The sequence below is a fragment of the Seriola lalandi genome, unplaced genomic scaffold (assembly GCF_002814215.2).
Source record: "Seriola lalandi dorsalis isolate HSWRI2012SDOR001 ecotype SW California unplaced genomic scaffold, Sedor1 jcf7180002054580, whole genome shotgun sequence".
Lineage (NCBI taxonomy): Eukaryota > Metazoa > Chordata > Actinopteri > Carangiformes > Carangidae > Seriola > Seriola lalandi.
In genome coordinates, this window is record NW_019525133.1 from 1,131,124 (window position 1) to 1,152,742 (window position 21,619).

Consider the following 21,619-nt stretch of genomic DNA (forward strand, 5'->3'; position numbering starts at 1 on the left):
GATGGGGGTGAGGTGGGATGATCTATAATTGCCAGATCAGAGAGAAATCTTTGTCTGTGAAGTAGGGCTCTTTGTATGTCAGATTGCCAGCCAGGTGATTTCTCTTCCTGTGTATGAAAACATGCATGTTTCTTTTTCGCACACACGCTGCTGAGGGAAAGTGTGGTTGTTTGGCAGACACTGTTGGGGTGGTGGGGGTTGGCATTTATGGCTTTGTTCTAATCCATTTTGCCTGTGTTTGCTGACGTCAAAACCGTAACGCCAATTACAGGGGCTGGCATCACTGACACATGCTACAGTCGATAGTACTGCAGTTCTGGTATCTCGTCATACTACTGGAGGCTAAGATAATCCACCCGGCCGTAATGCATCTTGTCACAATGCGACGTATAACTGATACAGCCTACAAATACCATAAGTGACTGGAGGCTTTCTTGATGAAACCAATTTCAGAAATGCATACAGTACAATTTATGTGGGTAGATCATTCTCCTCAGTCCTACTTTTAGTCTTCAAAGAGACAATATGGAATGGCAAGAATAAACAGAAAGCAAGGCACAGAAAGAGTATGTAGGTGGCGCTATCAGAAGCAAATTACAAGTGTTACTGTATCATCTGAACACGTCAGGGGGGTGTCATGCTGCCTGCCTTATGTTTTATCAGACAAAACACTGAAGTTAGTATGTGAAGAATCTGATAAATGTTCACCCCCCTGTGGCAGAATCACAAAATGACACACAGAAATTCCTCAGTGCTGAGCTACAAAACATACATATTGAACATATCTGTTAAATATTCACTGCCAAAGTTTGTTTTTTTGGGGATTTACTATAAGAAGGTGTAGAATAGTTCGGCAGGTTACACATTTGTATGTGTTAAAAAAGATGAGATACAGTGTATTAATCAGTGAGGTTTAAAGGTGCTGGTAGGGAGATTTTTATTTACCTTCAGACTGAGCCAGGGTAGCTGTTTTCCCCTCCTTCCAGTCACTCCTGACTCTGGCTTCATACTGAACAGACAGATATAAGAGTGGTATCGATGTTCTCATCTCCTATCAACTATTTCCTTAAAACATGGTCCATTTCACGCAACCCGGCTGAGGGCACTGAATGATGCACATACATTTTCTATGAACATAAGTTGTTGTTGTACATTTGTTAATGAATTTGGTGCATAAAATCAAAAATGTGGCTTACCTTGTACATCAAAGGTAGTTACTGAAGTAACAGACAAATGACCCAATATTGGAATTCATCGGATGATGGTTTTGGCTTCTCTGTGAAGACAGTGAAAAGATACTTAAGCCTGTCTCGCTCTAAGCTTTCCCTTCTGTATATGTCTGCCACAGCTGAAGTCTTTAGTACTGTCTGTTGGGGTTATATAAGGGCCCAAGGAAGCCTGGGCATTAAGATAGAGGCTGACTCAGGCATCTCCTCTGTCTGGTCATTTCATCCCAGCTCATCATTTAGCCAAAGATTACAGGAGAACCCCGGCCAGAGTTGTGAATGACTTCTCTTCCATCTCTGGTGTGATGGTCTTAATGAGGACAGTGATGCTCAGTTAGGGCTGAAGAGAGAAAAGAGAAAATGAGAGGGGTAATGAGAAGGAAAAATACATTGTGTGTGTGACAGTTTCATTTGAATTCTTCGCTGTATTTCTCTGTATTCACCACACACACTGGGCATGTGTCTGTGCATCTGTCCAAAACATCATTGTGTCCCTATTCTCTTTGTTTATATGTCCGCCCCTGCTGTCCTGACCCTGCATCTCTGCGTACACCATCTGCATCTCAACTGTGTCCATGCAGTCCCTTCTACTTCTACTTGTGATACACCCCCCAGTTGTTTCTGGTTATGGGTCGTTCCTTCCCGGACACCATCTATATTGTACAAATTCCCGCTCGTCTGCTTATCTCTTCGTCTTGATGTGTTAGACATTGTGTCTCTGTTTATTGTAGAAACTTGGTTTCCTGTCTGCTTCTTATTTGGCAGTTGTATCCCTTTCCTACACCACACCATCTTAAACACAGCATTTCCTTTCTCGCCTCCTGTGGCATAAGTCCGATATAGTGGTATGCAATGATGCACTGGTGTATTTTTTGCAATGGAGATACAATTTTGATTGTGAAGCATCAGTTTTAATAAAAAAGACATCACATCCCTTATATGAAGCATCAACTACAGAACAGCCACCTAATCTCCCCTAATTGCAAAAATTTCCTTGCCTCTTGAATCTATGATTACATCTACTAAAGCATTCTGCCAAAGCAAAATAAAAATAATTGGAGAATGCCGCTTTCAACCACTGTATATTTCATAGCTGCCTCAAATCGTTGCCAAAGCTAAAATCATATTTGCACGTCAGGAGCCTTCAAAAATAAACAGAAATAAGAAATCTTGTTATCTCCTCCACAGAGTATTTCATGCATTATCTCTCTGCTCTTCACTGTATTTTGGCAGCTCGGAGCAAGAATATCGTTTCTTTCTGAAAAACAACCTTTCACTTTTCTGTCTCTCCCTCTGTCTGTCTCTCTTTCTCTTTGTGTCTAGACTTTCGAAAAAATTTCTCTCCGTCTCCCAAGACTTTTTCATCCCAGTTTCCCTCACTGTCTGTCTTGCGCGCGGGTGTTCATACTTTGCCCTCTACATTTCTATCTCTTTCATCCCTCCCTCCATCACTCTCCCCTCCCACGCTCATGGCCTCTTTTGTTCACTTTCAGGTCTTTGATGTTACTCATATACTAACTTTCTCTCTTTGTCTCACCCTGGCACACATGTGTAGTCTCTTTCTACACCCCGCCCCCCTCCTCCCCTCCTCCCCTCCTCCCTCCGGTGTTTGCTACCTTACCTGTGAAGCATCCATCCACCTCTGTCTCTCTGTCCCCTCCTCTCACATCCCTCGCCTCTCTTTGAAGTCATCAGAGCCCTAGTCAGAGTCCATGCCACTCCAGTCAGCTTTTATCCTCACACAGAGAAAAAGAGTGGAATGTATTTAGACCCTGCTGGAGCACAGTCATCTCTCCTCCTGTGTGAAATGATTCACTTGTGTCTCATAGCTTTATTGGGAACTCTCTCTAAACAAACAACCATTGGATGTAGCGTTTTCTATCCAAATTGACTGTAACTGTAACTGAGAGCGCTGGCCTGATTGTCCCCCTGGAGCTCAGTGCCTCTCAACAATGAGGAGTCGTTCTCCCAGAAGCAATCATGTCTCAGTGATTAGCCTGCCACCACTAAGTGCCATTGCGCAAATCCAATACCAAACGAAATAAAGTCGAATCCAAAGGGTACATTTTCATAAGTTTGAGACATATATTTTCATTTGCCAAACACACAGAGGTGCACCTTTGTTTAAAACTGTGTGCTTCATCACTGCGGCGCACACGCACACATGAGGACGTCACTTTATATGGAAAAGTGGTGGGGACATAAGGGCTCAGATCAAAAACCATTTCTCAAAGGGTGTTATATGTGATTTTAGGCAATGTAAGGGGGGTTGGTATAGTCAGAGTTGATTTGATAATTACAGCGGGGAAAAGAAAATCGCACAACGTTGGCCTAGGCTACTGTAGAATCGACAACATGAAAATCCACACACAATGTCGACAGCACTCATCCACATGCATCAGCACAGCTGCAACACCATGTCAGTCGCACAATGATAATATCACGTCTACTGTAGGAAGCACCAGTGCATGTCAGTCAGCCCAGCGATAACAATATCCAATATCACTGCCCAAAAATAGGACAAAATAGAAACAACTGAAGGAGTAACATTAACAACCTTAGCTAAGCTAAACATAAGATCTCAACCTTACCTTTAGATGTTAAACTTGTTGTTTCTAACATCAGAGAAACAGAGTTCACAAGAGTTCAAGCTCAACTAATCATGACTCATTCTAAGCATAAGGCTTAAATTTAAATCTTTTGAATATGAAATGACACATTATGCTGTTATGGAAGAAGAAACTATGTAAGAATTTTAAATGACTGATCGGAACATAAATGTTTTTATCTAATTTTAGAATCAGTAGGCTATTTTTCTTTAGCTTACATAACTTTGGACAGTTCGTTTCTTCTATATTTACATTGCATTGTATGTTTGTATGTTGTTCTCCAAGCATTCAAGCTATTTATTAAAATCGATGTCCCCAGCGTCCTCAGTGTAAATGACACCTGTTCACACACACACACACTCAGCTCTCAGGTCGTACTGTGCTGAGCAGCTTCCACCTGCATCCAACTGAGGCTCACAGCTTCACACCATGAGTTCAGCTTAGCAAGCTCAGCCATCCAAAGTGCAGCCTAGTCAATAAACCTCGGGCACCATCTTGGCTCAACCTGCTGCTGCCTCCTTTTTCGTCTTGAGTCTTTCACTGCTAAAATGTTGCAAAATATTGATTTCCAGACATAAACAAAACGTATGCAGCTAAAAATAGCCCGGCTATATACATGAGTGCCCTAACATCAAACCATAACTCTTGAACAGACAACCCTGATAATGTAATAATCAAGTCAGGCAAACTTTAAATCATAAAAAAAAAAAAAACTGTATTATTTCATGGTTAAATTGAGATATTTTATGTTTTCTTTAAACACAGGGGGCTAAGGGACTGTGTTTGATTTAAAATATGGGATTTAATTAGTTTAGCTTGCTGGTTATGTAATCTGAAAACAAATGTGAAGTGGCCTATATCATTTCCACATATTTAAATATTTTGAGGTGCGTTTGAAAGAATTATGTCAGCTGTAAAATATGAGGAGGTAAATTAGGATTTGGGTGGAGGGAAATTGGCCTCATTAAACAAATACAATGTCTGTCTTTTTTGTCTAGGCAGCTATGTAAACAAGATGATTAATCAGCTATTCTCATATAGTTGGCAATGAACATTCCCATCAGCCTCAGCTGTACATGGTACTTTGAAAACGTGGCTGTAGACTCCTAGTCTTCTTACTTTTAAAACAATGCTATAAACGCTCTTTTCAGGCATAATATCATCAATATCTAAAACGAAACTTCTCTCCCACTGCTTCATTAAAATTCCTTATCTTATTATCTCGGTAATAAGATATCTCGGTTACCATTTTATTCCTCTTGGTTGTCAGACACTGACTCCTGGTGATAGTGTCTCATTTGCTAATTGAGAAATGACATTCCTGGGAACAATGCTGTCTAGAATGGTTGTGCTTTCTCCTGCCCTCCTTTTTGTTTGTGCTTTGGTGGCTGGTGGCTGTTCTCTTGGCATCCCCATGACAACCACACCAGCAGTCTGTCAAATGCTATTATCTCAAATACTTCAACAATGTGTCCAGCACACCCGTAGCTAGCAAAGTGACAGAACATGAGTGTGTTTATGTGTGTGTATTTGTGTGTGTGTGTGTGTGTGTGTGTGTGTGTCTTTCTGTATTTCTGTGCTACTGTGTGTGAGCAAACATTCACACACTTTCAAGTGAGTGCTGCTCAGTCCATGAGAGCCTGCAGTGCAGTGGCAGAGTTTATGAATCTTTCACCGTCTTTCACTTATAACTACGTGAATAACAGGATGAGAAACTGTAGCTCACCAGCATTAACCAACAGAAGTGAATTTACCAAAGTACTGTACAATTTTGAACTTTTCTTTCATGTTTTTTTATTGTATGCTTTCGTGATTCCTCTTCACTAGAAATATTGTGCTTTTTACTTACTTTGCAGATAGATATTTCAGGAACCTATGATCAGTTACATGTTGCAACGATTATTCAACTAGTTGTCCAGCTACTTAGATGTGACAGGTGATTTTTCTTGCCTTAACTTTATAGTAAATTGAACATATTTGGGTTTCACACCATCGTTCAAACTAAACAGGGCAGTAGATGACAGGGAACTGGAAAATATGAAGGACATTTTTCACAGTTTTCTGATTCTTCATAGAATAACCCATTAATCAAGAAAAAAAGCAATAATTGATAACGGAAATACTTGTTGCAGGCCTAATCATTTAAAGAGTTGGATTATTTATTGCTTGGTTAGCATTAACATACTGGCTATATCTTTAAAAAATAATACAGTTTATATAGTATATGAGAATATAACGCTTGGGTTGAATGTTCATGATGAGTACCTTCCGGCGCAGCAGGCTGAAAAGCAGTACTTTACGGTTCTGTCTGTAACAACACCTGACAGTGATGTCACAGTGTGCTGACCCACGCTGAGGTACACTTCTACATCAGTGCATCAAGTTGAGAAGTAAAACTACAGAAGCTCAACAGGATATTCAGGGGGTGTTAAGTTGCTCTTTTAGTACATTTAACAGCTAGTATTCTTGAGTAATATTTTTTTTTTTTACACCATTTTACACTGTTTATTGCTACTTTTACTTGAATAAAGGCTCTTAATACACTATCCACATTGCCCTGATGACTAAAACATACTGCATATTAGATTATCTATCTATTCTCTGCTTGTCCTGTGACAGAACATTGTTAATAGCTTTTCTCATGTCCAAATAAAGCCCTACCACAGATCTCTTGCCTGATGCCTGTGCTGGACAAAGAATAAAATATGTTATCTAAGCCTGCGCTCAGTGAAAAAAAAAAGGCAAGGTCGGGTCGAACAATGCATTAGGATATGGTGGGAAGGGTCTCTCTATTCCTTGCAAAGGACTGATTTGATTTGTTGATATTCCCTTCCCTTGCCTGTAATGTCAACGCAGCCGTGGTAATAGAAAAGCTCATATTGGGGCAAGGAGGAGAGGACATGTCAGGGTGAGGATGGATGTACATGTCCAGATTTTGAGATATGCTATTAGTGAAGCTCTTCTGTATGTATTTATGAATTGAGTCATTTACTTTTTTCCAGTGGCCTCATTTGTAAAATTGCAATCCTCTAAATTGAGCATGAAAAGTTGACATTTATGACATATATGACATATATGGCTGTACATCTGACCCTAGCAGTGATAAAGTTTTAATTTGACCTTCTAATTTAGTAAGACACTATAGCTCTCCTTCTCTGTGTTATATTATATTATTAACGGTATATTAACGGTCTCTACCTGCTGGCAGTTTTTTTGAAATGTTCAACAAAGCCTATCGTCCATCATCTTCATTGCCCCGTAGTTCAAGTGTCACTTGCGTCAAACAGTCTGCTCTTATCGGCTTATTGTCTATCCTGACTGTGTCCTCTGAAGTGTGCATGTATGCGTCTTGTCAGCCACCCAGTCCTTGTCTTGTCTCTGTTCTGCAGACAGGAGAAGGCAGAAGAATGTCAGCCTGCCAGTATCCAGCTGCTTCTCTCTTATTGGTATTCAGGGCACACAGAGCCGTCCTGAGTGTCTGTTGCACGTGCCAAGGAGGAATGTGGGAAATGAGAGGATGGGGAGAGGAGGAAGAGAGGAGTGAGGCCCCCTCTCTCTCATGTTATCTGGTCCTAAAAATAGACAGCACCCTCCCTTCTTCTCTATTCCCAGTGCATCTCTGTTTCCATACCCAGCCTCTCTCCCTGTTTCTCCGTCTCTGTTTTCCTCTCTTCCTTTTCCTTCCTCTTCCTCCTCCTCGTTTCTCTGATTGGTGTTAGTAAACATGCTCTCATGTGCCCAATGACTCCTCAAGTGTTACGCCAAACAGTTTGGACACTGCTAACAGCCTTGCTTCGACGAAGTAACTATAGGGGTGATTTCGTTTAACACTACAGTATTCCTATTGCTAGACTGCACTGTCTAACCACCAAAAGTAAAAGCATGATTATTAAATGCTCCTGAGTACGATTCCTAAAGATCCCCAATTATGAATAAGTGCTAAACCACAGTATGATCTTTGGAAACCAATCTTTATTATCTGTTTATTGCCGGTTTGTGCATGGCTGATCAATACAGCCTGTTTTCTTTTGTTTTTTTTTTAGGTGTGTGTATGAACTCCTTTCATTAAGCTTTAGCAACTATTGGCAATTAGATAAACTCATCATGTATTATTTTAGTTTTTGGAGAACTTTTGCACAATATATCAGAAAGTAATGCAGCTTTCTTCTTCCTTTATTTGCTAATTTATGATAGCAAGCTGTTTGAGTGATGAAATCATGGTAGGTGGGCAGGAGGGATATTGGCTTTCAGTGGATTATGTTCTAGCACATGGCCAACCTTGGCTTAGTCATCGCGCCCACTGCCCGCCCACCGAGAAGATGAGAGTGAAAGAGAGAGAGTGAGGGAGAGAGAGAGGCCTTGCCCTAGGAACAGTATCCCACCACTAGCCAGGAACACCAGATCATAGTAGATTTAGAAACAGACAGAAACCAGTGTCTAGAAAACAGAGTCAGCTGGAGGTGGAATAAGGTTTTCTCTCAGGAGTACTGTCCCAACATGAACTGGAGACTCCTGTATGTAACAGACACGATTAATACAAAGAATAAAGATAACACTGAAAATGGAAGTAATAAAGGACAAATGAGTGTGTGTGTGGATTCGATTCCACACCCTGAGTCACCTATATCAGAACTGTATTTGTTCCTTAAAAAAAATAAAAGTAGACACATAATCAGACTATCACCACTTATTGACCCTACTGTTACAGCAGCCTACTACTAAAAACACAACTATTAGTGCTAGCATACTGTTGCTCGTACAACTACTTCAAATTCTATTATAGCACAGAAACCGTGATAAACAGAAAAAAAGGAGAGTGGCCATGGGATAAAGGCAATAAAAATGTTCAAACTAAATGATGTATTAATATCTTTTAAAACAGTATTAATTGATTTTTTGGACACTCACTCGGGGACACAGCATTAGCATTTATTTGAGATCATGTTTCTGTCCTCCCAACAAATGTAAGTCTAATATTCACTCTCCTTTTAGCTCCTCACAATCTCCTGGAAAAAATGTAGCTCTTTAGCTGCTAAATGCTAAACTATGTTAGCCAGCAAGTTGCTGCTATTTGGTGCTGGATAGGTAGCATGTGGTGAGTTTTTCAGGGTTTTTTACTGAAAACACTGCTGTGGCTGATGAAAGCGGTGAGGGTGAACCAAAACAGTAAAGTTGCAGTAAAAACCAAAACAATAAGCTAAAATATGCTAAAGTGCTCCATAGAGCTGAGGGGAATTGCAGAGTTGATGAAAATTCTCCCCCTTTCACATCACTTGTAGTCATTTTATCCATTGTTGATATAAAAATATTGACTAGTGCAGCTTTAATGTGAATAAATATTAGTTTATTTAGCTTACTTGTTATTTGGCATGATACCACCACAATGAAAGTAAGAAATTGAAACTGCACTGTGTTATTAGACAAGTCAACAAGCGTAAACACGCCTGGTGCTTGCAGAAACACATCCACGACAGTGCCAACATTTCTTTACCATTTCTGTTCATAATAAAAGCAAAAGAGAAGAAACTGGAACAGAACCTCCTGTTTGTGCCACTACACCGTACAGCATGGATGAGAATCTGAGATTCTGAAGGGTCTGATGTGAAGCTAAAAGGTTTGTTGCATCTTGTCAGCGTCAACTACAGTGATGCAAAAAATTAAAAGTTAATCTTCCACTATGAAAAAGTCATCACATAGAGCTTTAATTTGAATTGGAACATAACATTATACTACAATCCTTCAGCAGTTTCATTATATTCATAATAGAAATGTGGCTGTGGCTGCATAAAGCATGAAATGGCAGAAAAATACTGCCTGGCAAATTTGGAACAACAAATGCATTAACAGCAGCAATGTCAAACGAGGATAAATGCCAGTGTTTTTTTTCCAGGGTGTAGGCATAGCTGGATGACTACCTCTCATCCATGATTCAATGCTTGTCTCTTTCTCTCACTACTAGAGGGTTTTCCCTTGGGGAGGGAGTCAGGGGAAATATTGAACATCCTTCTGCCGCCATTCGCCAGGGAAGATAATTCTCCAGGGACGTGAGGAGGGAAGAGGCCGCGTGTTCTAGAAAGCTGTAGAAGGTGATGAAAATACTATAAAGGAGGGCATTGTGGGTGCAAGTATCTCTGGCAACTATCTGGAAAACATTTAAATGACATAGCGATAATAACCATCTGTCCATCAAACCAACACTGCAATTGCTGCTTCTGCTGTTGTGTGCAGGAATTTTTGATTATTTAGATTTCCAGCGAGAAACAGGTGGAGAAGAAGTACTACCAACCAAGCAGTATATTATGAAAGGCATTTAATGACATTGGAGGAGTAAAGGAGATAGATTAAATATCTACATTACTTCAGTTTACTGATAAAATAACTTTGGGAGGTGAAAAGAATATAATACAAGATTGTCAGCCTGCCAAAGTCGTGCAGATTTTTCACTTTGCTCAGTGTGGTCTGGCAAGGCCGTGGATGAATTAGCTTGAGAAAAACATCAAAAAGGCCGTACAACAGATGACTGCCAGCTCTCTCTCCCCCTCAGACAACAACAGGAACTTTTCCTACGCTTGATTAGAAAAAGTCACCTCTCGTTGTGCTGCGATTGGTCTTTGCTTCTGATTGTCAACCTGAAAATACACTAAAAACCTGTTTTTGAATAAATTAGAGGCGAGAAGTACATCATGCAGCAGCTGCAGAAGGCTGTCTAGCCCATGTTATAGCTTCAACACCACGTTTAAATATTTGTTTGTGAGATTAGGGAGTTTCACGTGATGACAAGACCCATCATAAACGATGGCTGTTAGTTCTGGATCGTATCTGTCTTGGCTGAAATTTACCAGCAGAAACTGACTCTTAATATTTTGTTTTTCTTACCAAATTCTTCACATTGATCTGAAGATGACAGTAAGTTGTGTATATCTATATTAAAGTTTCCTTGTGGAGATTTTTTACCTATCCCCTATGTTTTTCTATGAGTGAGTCCCTGTTTTGTGCATCTCGTGGATGGGTTCCCGGATGACACAGTCCTGCCAATAGTGTCACACTTTTCCACTAATCTACAGGTGGTGGTAACACATCAAAAATGTACAGCAATGCGCCAGCAAAGGCAGAGAATAAGAAGACTGTTGGCACATAAACATGGATTTAAAACTACCGGATTTTAAGGGGTATTTTTCAGGACTTAAAATTGGCTTTACAAATGTTTTGTGAAGACGGAAATACATTCAACACATTAGTTAAACCTCAAGGATACAAACGATGTGTTGAAGTAAAAACATAAGTTTTGTTTTTTTTACAAGGAAACTCCACAGGACACATTTAACAGCTTTGCAAGATCCAGAAATCAGTTTGATTCAAGTCGATTTGATTTGGTTCAAATTTGGTTATTTAATATATTATTCACATTATTATCCTTTGAGACAAACTTTGGCTTACAGACGGACAAAAAAAAAAAAAGATATATTTAAGCACACAACATGCCACTCAGGTGACACATAACACCACACAGGGAATCAAAGATCTGCAGTCTCACTTTCCTCCATTAGCATATCGGACCAAATCAGATCAAGCCATTAGACGGCTCTCAGTCACACCTTGACGAGCATTTCAAAGCTGAGGAGGCATCATGGTTGACAATATCCATTTGTTAACATCCACATGAACCAAAGTCTGGAGTGGCAAAATCATCTGTCCTTAATGCTGCTGCTGCTGCTGCTGCTGCTGCTGTGAGCAAGACAGTTTTACAGTGGCACGAGCTTTTTCTTATCACAGTGCTCCATTATGGAAATAATGGATCAGGCAGTACACCACCAACTGGTACATTATGAAACACATTAATGATATTAGGTGTGAAGAGAGAGAGGAGGCATTGAGGAGGAATAAAAATTTCATAGATCTTTGCAGTTTGCTGCAGAGATAAAGATGTGAGCTGGAAACAGCAGAGAAGATTCTTACCTCCTCAGGTTTCTTTATCCTGCATCTTCTAGGATGTGATGTTATTACAAACGACGTGTAAGGAAGAATAAAGACGACGGGGGAACAAATGTGCGAGAGAACATCCTGAAGTGTGAAACAGTGAAGTGACATTCCAAGAAACAGATGCTCATGTTTGACTGATGGCTCAATGGAGCTTGATTGTGTACACAGAGACAGAACTGTACTGATGAATACAACTGAAAGCAAGGCTTATCAGGCAGCAAACTGCAGATGTTGCTAAATGTTTAATCACTGGTTTGCAGAATCTGCCTCAAGCGTATAGAAATAAACCGTCAGTTTGGATGGAGTAATTGCTTTCTCCCCAGGCAGTGTTGTCACCTGGGCATCTGTTCTTCATGCTCTATGGTCCCGGCCTGCTGTGAGACAGACTGTTGTCCGCTCTACATATGAGGTTCGTAGTCAGGGTACCTATGAGAGTTGAGGGGTTGCATGAACAGAGAAAATGTTCAAAGAAACTGAAAAATTCACAATAAGCAGCTGTAAAGGGAGAAACATAAGACTGGGGCAGAGAAATCCATTTAAAATAGGAGGGAGTATAAATCAGGATGTTTCGTGTAAGATTAAATGTGAGCAAAGCAAGCAGAGCATGACCATCTGTTGCCAAGGCCAAGGGAAGGGTTCTTGGTTTTTTGGCCTCTTGCTTTTCTCTCATTACATATTAGACCTTTACCCACTACATAACCCTGAATGCTGAAAGTTTAACGTACCCAAGTTGCTGGGATGTGGGTGAACAGCAGTTGAAGTAGTGCTTAAACAGTTAGTCCTTCGACAGAATAATAATTGCCCACTATTTTGAGGCTTGATTAATCCTTTAATATTAAAATATTTGCTGGTTCAGATTCTCAAATATGAGAATTTGCTGCTTTATATATTTTATATCAGTGTAAACTGAATATTTTGGTGGCTCCGGACGTATATTCAGATGTTTGCTTGACCTGTGGAAAATTGCAATTTGCTAACAAAGACCAAACAACTGATCGATTAATGAAGTATATAATAAACAGATTAATCAATAATGAAAACTACAGAAACTTACAGCCCTAGTGATAGAAAGGTCAACAGTTTATCTTAGAATAATCAACAGAAACAAAAAAACAGACCCTACTATTAAAATGATCTTGAGGCAAAGGCATGAATGGGCAACTTAAAGGTTACACATTTTAAATCTTAAAACAATATATACTATACTATACTAATAATAATAATAATAATAATAATAACAATAATAATAATAATAATAACAATAATGAAAAAAATAAAACATAACTCTGCTACAGCCCAAAATAATATTGTGGATTTAAGCCAACAATATATGACTACCACATACAGTGTATCGTACAGCTTAGCTATACAACATCAATTAAAAAAGGAAAAACTTTTCCTCTTTTTCATATACTCACATATTCCTCTTTTGACAATATCTGTCTTTCTCTTTCTCTCCATCCTTTACGTCCCCAACCTCCTTCCCCCCACCCCCCCAACCTTCTTTCTTTCTCTCTTATGAATGAGCGATGGCGAGCAGCCAAAGATGTCCTTGTGATAGTGGTCACAGACTGTGTTGCTGTGGTAACTCAGAAGCGAACTGCAACCTCGGAGAGGACTTAAGATTCATGGCATCTATTCAACAACCTTGTCAGCATCCGCTCAATAACTTCCCTCACCTATCTGCAGGGTAATTTTATTTTAAATTCCCAAGTGGTGCGGTACTGCACAGGTGCAGCCTGAGGTGTCTGACTAACTTTGTTTGTATTTAGCACGCAATGTAACAATGTTTTCTTTGTGTTATAAACCAATGGCCGGTTAGTTCAGCTGATATGTTTATTGTTTTATTTGACACTTCTCAGTCATGTACATTTGGTAGTGTTTATTCTGACACAAACATTAGTGTGCTGATATCTAATTGGTTGGTTGTAGTTGGGCGTTATGGCTTGGGTATCTAGTGCATTATTTGCAGCAAATATTTAAATCAAAGATGATGATGATAGTTATGATCAAAAATAAGCAAACATAGCATTTCTATTTTTGGGGTGTACTGCTGGGTATGAAAACCTTTGAACTAGTCACACTGGTTACAATTAGGATTCACAATATATTGACAATAATGACTTGAAAACCTCCCTTCAACGCCAATATTTTGTCACTAAGTCATCATATAGATTTTGTCTCACAGATGTAGAGACATAACCTCATTCACATACAGCATTAACATAATCCATATCCATAGCAAATATATGCATTGTGATAATTAGCTTCCATTTATTGATCACTAGGTTTATTTTGGCTTGGATAAAATACACAGTGAGTAGAACAGCTTGTGCAGCGTTCCAGTGAACCCATATTTATGTAAAGTTATAGAGGGTTATTAAAAATGTTTTACTCATACTGACTGATTCGTTGACGCTGTGCAATGCCTGTAAGGCGTACATCATATCTACAAAACTGTAATAAAATGATTCGTCTCTTGCTTTCTCTTAATATATGAATTATTTCATTTTAATGATGTAACTTCATGTGAGGGGTTTTACTCTGTGTTTTATAATCCAAAAGCTGATTTACATTACCGCAGCAATGTTTATGATCCAAAAGGTTCGTGTAGACCTGTTATCACTCCTGTTTTTCCCCGCAGTCTCCTGTATTTCAAGGTAATCTCCCAGCGCCCTCCCGTTTTGTTGTTTCTCCCAGGACACTCCTTCAATTTTCATGGCCCTCAACCTTTATTATTAATAGTCGTCATACACGGCTCCATATGTTTCATGTGTTTGTCTGGCGTTATTCAAGTTGACAGATTGTGTATGAAACACAAACTAGACACATAAGCCACGCACACATACATATTTTACATACAGACGGGAAAATCTCCTGAATTTTCAAACAAAATGTCGGCAGGTATGGGTTTATGGTGTATATAAAAGCTCTGCAATGCCCATGCAAAGTGCTCTTGTCTAACAAAGGCTATTACAGTATGAATGCCTTTGCATATCTCCTCTGTGTTTGCTAGTAAATGAGCAGTTGACCTCTACGTTCCTGAGTGGGGGCTCGGAAAAGTCTGCATTTATCATTCACTTGTTTGTGTCTATTTAATGTTTCTCGATGGGTAGAGAGGGAAGGTACTTCACTCTCACATCAACACTAGACTGCCTTCAGAGATTTAGAGATTATATAGGAAGAGATAATCCAATTAAGGCTGTTTGAAAACGGTGTTTGATTTCTCCTCCTCACCTAAATCTGGGTCACCGCAGATGCGGAACAGCATCATTTGAGTATGTCACCTTTGTATACAGATGGCAAAGGCTAGACAGGCAGAGAGGCTTTTCTATCAAAGAGAATAATATGAGGCAAAATATTGTAGCTCATGATATGCAAGTCAAAAACTGCACTGGGATTATAAGTCTTTGAGAAGTTATTAACGGTTTGCTTTGCCTGTATTGTGTCCGCCCGCTATCCTCCCCTTATGGCATGAAGAACATTGTGTTTTTGGATTTGCTCCATATGCAAATGCGCCAGGCTGTCTAGAGGAGACGTGTGATTCATTTGTGGTGACATAGCATTTCACCGTGCTTTAATTCAGCTATAGTGTAGATCTGAGTGCTTTTGTGGTCATCGTATTGATCCTATATAAAGTTATTGACCTTGGATCTGAGATGTATGCTGTAATTTTTTTTTTTTGTAAAGTGCTGCTGGTTTTTGAGGGCAAACAAAATGTAAAATATTATCGCTCAGCCTCCACCATAGGTTCTGCCTCATCCATGGAGACTGCAAAGACTGCATTTCAGAAGGAAATGAGATCAACCAACTGCAAAGACTGTTTTATCTAGTAGAGCTGTCATGCCGTATAGCCACAGGTTCTATTCAGGCTGCTCTCGCACCGCCTCAGGCAGCCAGACTTGAGCTGGGTTGCTCACCTATTTTGATGATGTGGGTTTTATAATATATTAATCCACACCTTCTGGGTTCATCTGCTTTCATAATATGTATTTCTGAGTGAGTGTGTGTGTGTAGGTGTGTGTGTGTGTGGGTGTGTTGCATCTCTGAATTCTGTCATATGCTCTGCTTGCAATGTGACTGATAATTGCTACGTGTTGTTTGCATCATGTAATGTTGCAATGTTGCATGCAATATCTGTCCTGTTAGTGTGTGTCAGTGTGTGTGTGTCGGGAGGAATATCTGTTTTCCGTGTGTAGACACCTGTCCTCAGATAACACTGTGAAGGTAATACCACTCTCCCTGCACATCTGACGCAGTAACATTCACCCATCACAATGCAGACAACATAAACCGGGGGGGTAGGGTAGGAGAGCTTTTAATTTCCTCAGCAGCACAGTTAGTGAGTTTTTTTTTTTCTTTTACATCTGCACAGAGGGAAAATTGAATGAACTCTATATAGATTTCCAACTGCCTGACAAGACAAGCTGCATTTGATAGAATGTGCTAAGAAAGATCAAATGTAAATTTCTTTTAGAAATTGTATTTGAGGGTAGTGTCACCTTTTATGTCAACAAGACAAGCGCATGCCTCTGAGTTTCATTTTGCTAGTGTGCGTCATGGCAAGTTTTTTCTTTATTAAAAATGTATCGTGATGGATCATTCAGGCTCCAATAAACACCAGTCTGGCTTAAGAGATTTAAAGCTGATGTAAGAAACGATGTTCTAATTAAGACTGTTTGAATATGTTTGAGTCCATCGAGTCCTGGTGATTTATTTCAATCATTTCAATCTAGGTCAACACAAGACATGAATAGCATCACTTGTTAAGGAATTATTTCATGCAAGCTGGAGGTTGTGCAGCACAATCAACAAGAGAATGTTCTTTGGCTTAGACGTAGTATCTCACTTCAATTGTCAATGTCATTTAGGGCATTTTTGAGCCATGTTTCTTCAGGCAGTCTATTCACCTGCTTCAGTTAGCCCACAAAGGTGCCCATCTCAACCCATACACCCACACGCCACTGTGATTAAAAACTAGGTAACTGAAAGCTCTCAAAATCAGTTCTCAGAAATACCTAGAATGATGTTGTTAATTTGTTTTTCCCATTTTTACACAGCGTAAAGTTATGGGTTGGGAAAGATCCCGTCTACACGGTATACGCTTAACAACGCTTATCCATGTGGATGTAACAACTATTTACTTTAGGTTGTGCTAAAATCAAGTGTAAACCTATTTAACATTTCCATCCTCCATCATCATCACCAAGGCGGCAAAACAACCTGTTTCCGAGCCTCCTTTTGTCTTGTTGAGGTGACTTATAAAGGTCACCTCTAAATTAGCTTGCTTAGGACATTAGAAAAATGGTGAAATTCCCCCTGAAACCTCCTACCTTCCTGATGTGCTTAAGATAGAACCTTGTTAATAACTGGCTCTTTTATCTGCCCACTTTTCTTAGAAAAAGCCTGTCAAATAAGTGGACTCATGGTGCACTTAACAATGGCTAAAAAGGCATCTAAGAGGCCAGTATTGATTTACAAACCCAGTTTGGAATGTTTTTTGCTCCAAATGATGCTTCAGAACATTATGATTGCGCCCTGAGTGCCCTCAGTCATAGTCTTTGAAGTGCTTGGAGCCATGTGCTGACGCTCAGTATGTGCTTATATCCGGAGCTTTTGTTAGTCACTTTATATGTACTGAGTCCTGTGCCATCATTATTCAATGATTCACACTGTGCAGCCAAAACACTCACTCTTATCTGTTAAGAGGCTGCAGAGATGCAGTCAGACAGATCTGGGTGGGTGGATGGGTGGGGGACAGAGAAATAGAGAGAGAGAGAGAGAGAGAGAGAGAGAGGGAGAGCAAGAGTCTCTCTCTCTCTCTGACTCTGAAATGACTTTTCCTCTTCCTCACAACATGAAGCCAGAGAGCATCCCGACTTCAAGAGCTTTAGATCCTGAATATTCACGCTGGTGGCATTTTACCATGTGTAGGCGGTGAGGGTTTGCAGAGAGAGATAGGAGAGAGTGTGTGAAGTATTGATCACTGTTGCTGTTGTCCTTATTTGCTCTGCTTCTCACAGTGCCAGCTAACTCTCTGGGAAAGACAGTGAGACTTGGATAGAGAGAGAAGGTTGGCGTTATAAGCCAGACTTACTCAACAGAGATGAGCTGGACACCATTAGGATTAATAGTGAGAGATATGTTTAAAAACAACAAAAGGGATAATGCACACAGCACGTAAAAGGAGGCTGCATGAATACTGGTAATTTTTGTTTTTCTGTGCGTCAGTTCACAAGCCTAAGTTATATAAGGATATTATATTAGTACTTGAATGGTTTTTGTTTTGATTTTAGTAAGAAAACCATCTGCTCCTCTAACTTCACCTTGTATTAGTCGAGGAACATCACAGAAAAATGAAACCATTTGCTACTTAACTGTCAGATGTCAATACTCTCTGAAGTTCACCAGCTTCAATTATGTTGTGATCAAATATTATAAACCTCTTTGAGTGTGCCCTATTTCCTTAACCCTTTTCCTCAGCCTTGCCTCCCATTAATTTAGTAACAGTCCTTCTACTTTTCACAGCACTGTCTGACATAATCTGAAAATGTGTATATATACAGTATATATATATATATATATATATATATATTTTTTTTTTTTTTTTACCAATTCATTTTTTTTTCTTTCTATTCCTGTCTCTCAGTACTGCTGGCCCTTTAACTCTCCTCCTGCAGCTCTGTAGTTACAGTATTTGCATGTGCTCCATCATTGTCAATTAGGCTCCTATCACTAACTGGGATGATTTTTAGCTCCAGGTTATTTGACTAGCTACAAGCTTTCATAATAACATATGCCACAGTACTAGCTAATGAACTGCCAAACCCGAGTACTCACAGATTTACATATCAAACCCTTCTTTTTATTTTATTTTATTTTATTTCTTTTATAATCAGAACTGCTCCTTTCTCACCAATATGGCAGCAGAAATTCATTTTCACCCACACAAAACTTTCATTTGTATGAAATGGAATTGGCTGTATTCAAATTGTGTCGCCTATCCCAGATGAGCTCCACTGATAAGTCGTGTGCATGTCATATGAAGATGGAGAGGAAACAAAATTGAGGAGGGTGGGGTTTGTTGGGGGGATATCCATGAAGCCAGACCTGTGAGTACAACATAACACTTCAGCTCAGTACGGAGTCACAGTCACAGCTTCCAGACACCATACACTACATTATGATTGGTTAAATGTTTAGTGTAGTCAGATAAAAGGGAAACATTTTAAAATCAAAAAGACCATTTTAAACACAACACACAACATTACATTATCCCGATCAGTTAGAGAATCAGCTCTGATGATTGGTTCTGCTCTCACTGCATCTCTCCAAAAGAGGTTCCTATCTTATCATGGACCAACCCTTTTCTCTTTAACCTCCCCGTCATGAGATGTTCCCCAGGGATCTATCTCGGCTTCGCTGTTATTTTCACTTTACATGTTGGCTACATACTTTTCCTTTTTTTTTTTTTCAAAGATAGTCAACTAAATGTTAACGTCTGAATCAAAATTTCAAGTGAAAATGGCAATGGCTTATAATGTGTGTATTTAATGTTTAGTGCTGGATGTCATACAACCTTCTGCACCTTAATGAATCAGAATGAAGTGATGAAATGCTTTTAGTGGCATCAGCAAAATGTCCACTATTGACAAGTATGCCACCTATAATTAAGGCATACTTTTTATAGACAGATTATAGATTGTCTAGTTGATGAATGAAATTAACATGTTTTTACTTGGAAAAATGTCTACAATACTACTGTACTCATGACTCAGTCAGAAAATCCATTTCCACCAATTATTGCTTCTCTTCACTGTGATGTTTAGAATTGATTTTAAGAGATTATCGAGGGAAATATTTGATTGAGTCAAAGATTTACATTACATTACCCGGTTAGCAACAAGCCTTACTGTCTGCCACAATAATACCAAACCACTGAAAGGAAGCAAAAACAGATCTTTTTTTTACAAATTCTACATATGGTGCTTTTAATGCATATAATGAGAACACTGCTATACCGTTTCATTTTGAAGTAAAGACACTGTGACAAACAAAATCCTGCTTAAATTAATTAAGCCTGAGACCTCATTACAATGAATACCTTTTTTCAGACGAATCTCTTTTTAATAATGCTACCATCATATGTCTCTGTTTCTGAGACAAACATCGATAGAATCACAACATTTTTGGGTTCGTTTGTGTACCACATATCAGTTTCATGCCATGCTATTGGATTCTGCGTATATTTTTACACTGAGGGAGGAGTTTGGGGAGATCTCTTGCCATCCGATCTGGCTGACGAACTGTATCGGGGCCATGCTCTATTCTCTGCTTTGCTCCCTCCTTTGTGTTCTTGGAAACGTGGTTGCCTTGTGTTGCCCTGCCAGGCCCTTGAGACAACTCCCAGTACATTTCTGTCCCAGTGACGCTTGCAAATGTTTGTGTGTTTGCATGTATGCCTGTCTGTGTCTACTCGCCTGTGCATGTCTGTTTTCAGCGCAGCTTTTGGTTCAAATTTGTAACTCAGTCAGTGCTGAACACAGAACATTTGTGTCTGAAATGTCTTTTGATGTCAGAAAAATGTAATTTTTCTTCTCTGCTCTGCAGAGTTTGGATGTGTGGCTTGTGTTTTGGGACACAAACATATTTTGATGGATAATAACTAGAAACTTCATTGTTAGACTTCCAAAATTCAATAACTGTTGCAGAACTCAATAAGTGCAGCTTACTGGCAGTTTTATGTGACGAATGACAGAAATCAGAGATATTTTTCACAGGAAAGACAGAAATCTGACAGTATTGACTGTTAGTTACCAGCTTCCTCCCTGAAGACATGGCTGAAACACACAGAAACCTGTCTCTATCTGTTTACCTCTTTCTGGCCTGCTCACACACAGCCTCCACTTACAAAGGCAAGTTCATGAAAAGTGCTCACTCTCTCTCTTGCTCTCTCTCCCCCCTCATCTCTCCCACTGTCCCTGTGTTGTCCAGATGGAGGAAGTAATAGCACGCATGCAGGATGAGAAAAATGGCATCCCTATCCGAACAGTGAAAAGTTTTCTAACCAAGATCCCCAGTGTTTTTTCAGGTAAGGCTCTTATCTCTCTGTTCTGCACTGCACTGCTTTTCTCTTCTCTTCCTCCACTTGGCTCCCACCCACTAAGTGCCCAACTAGTACTGTGTTCGTGCCAAACAAAACACTGAAAGTATTTAGAGAGTTGTCTGTTTTGCATTTCACACTGGCAGTGCCAGAATGTCAAGAGGATCATATTGGATTTTCGAGCTGTGCTACCTAATAGATAAGAATCCATGGTGCTCCATAAGAGATGAGTTCAGTTAAACATGACATTCAAAAGCTAAGAGGAGTGAGGCCATCACTGTTATATTACTGTATTTGGATATAACCAGACTAGGTCAAAACCTGGTGTTGCGAATGTGCGAAATTGAGGATGTACTTGAAAAAGTATCAAAAGCGAGATCGAAAAGCCGCTAAATATAACTAGATGACGCAATATTCCAATTAGCATATTCATGATGTCATCGTGTTGTATTTGCATTCTGTCTAGTGTCAGCTGGTTTCAGGCCTTTATCTGTTTTCTGATCCATTTCTCTCTGTGCTCACATATACAGAATTTCAGGCAGTTGAATTCCTAATGAAGCTGTTCTCATTTACATTTCAGTTGTCAGACGAGTCAGTCGATATGAAGCGCTGGAATGCATTGTATACTGTAATATAAACTTTCAATAGTTTATTAAAACAGTGTTATAGTCTATAATTAAAAGCTTGCTAATCATTATGCT

The 21,619-nt window shown here is 39.5% G+C and overlaps 1 protein-coding gene across 2 annotated transcripts in view; it reads left to right on the top strand.

Annotated features, from left to right (window-relative positions):
- rgs7a (regulator of G protein signaling 7a) overlaps positions 1–21,619 on the top strand; it is a 51,684-nt gene that overhangs the window by 6,311 nt on the left and 23,754 nt on the right. For both annotated transcript variants that reach the window (XM_023418127.2, XM_023418128.2), the window contains exon 3: positions 20,810–20,906. In XM_023418127.2, the coding sequence (XP_023273895.1) occupies positions 20,810–20,906 (97 nt within the window). The remainder of the gene's footprint in view (positions 1–20,809; positions 20,907–21,619) is intronic.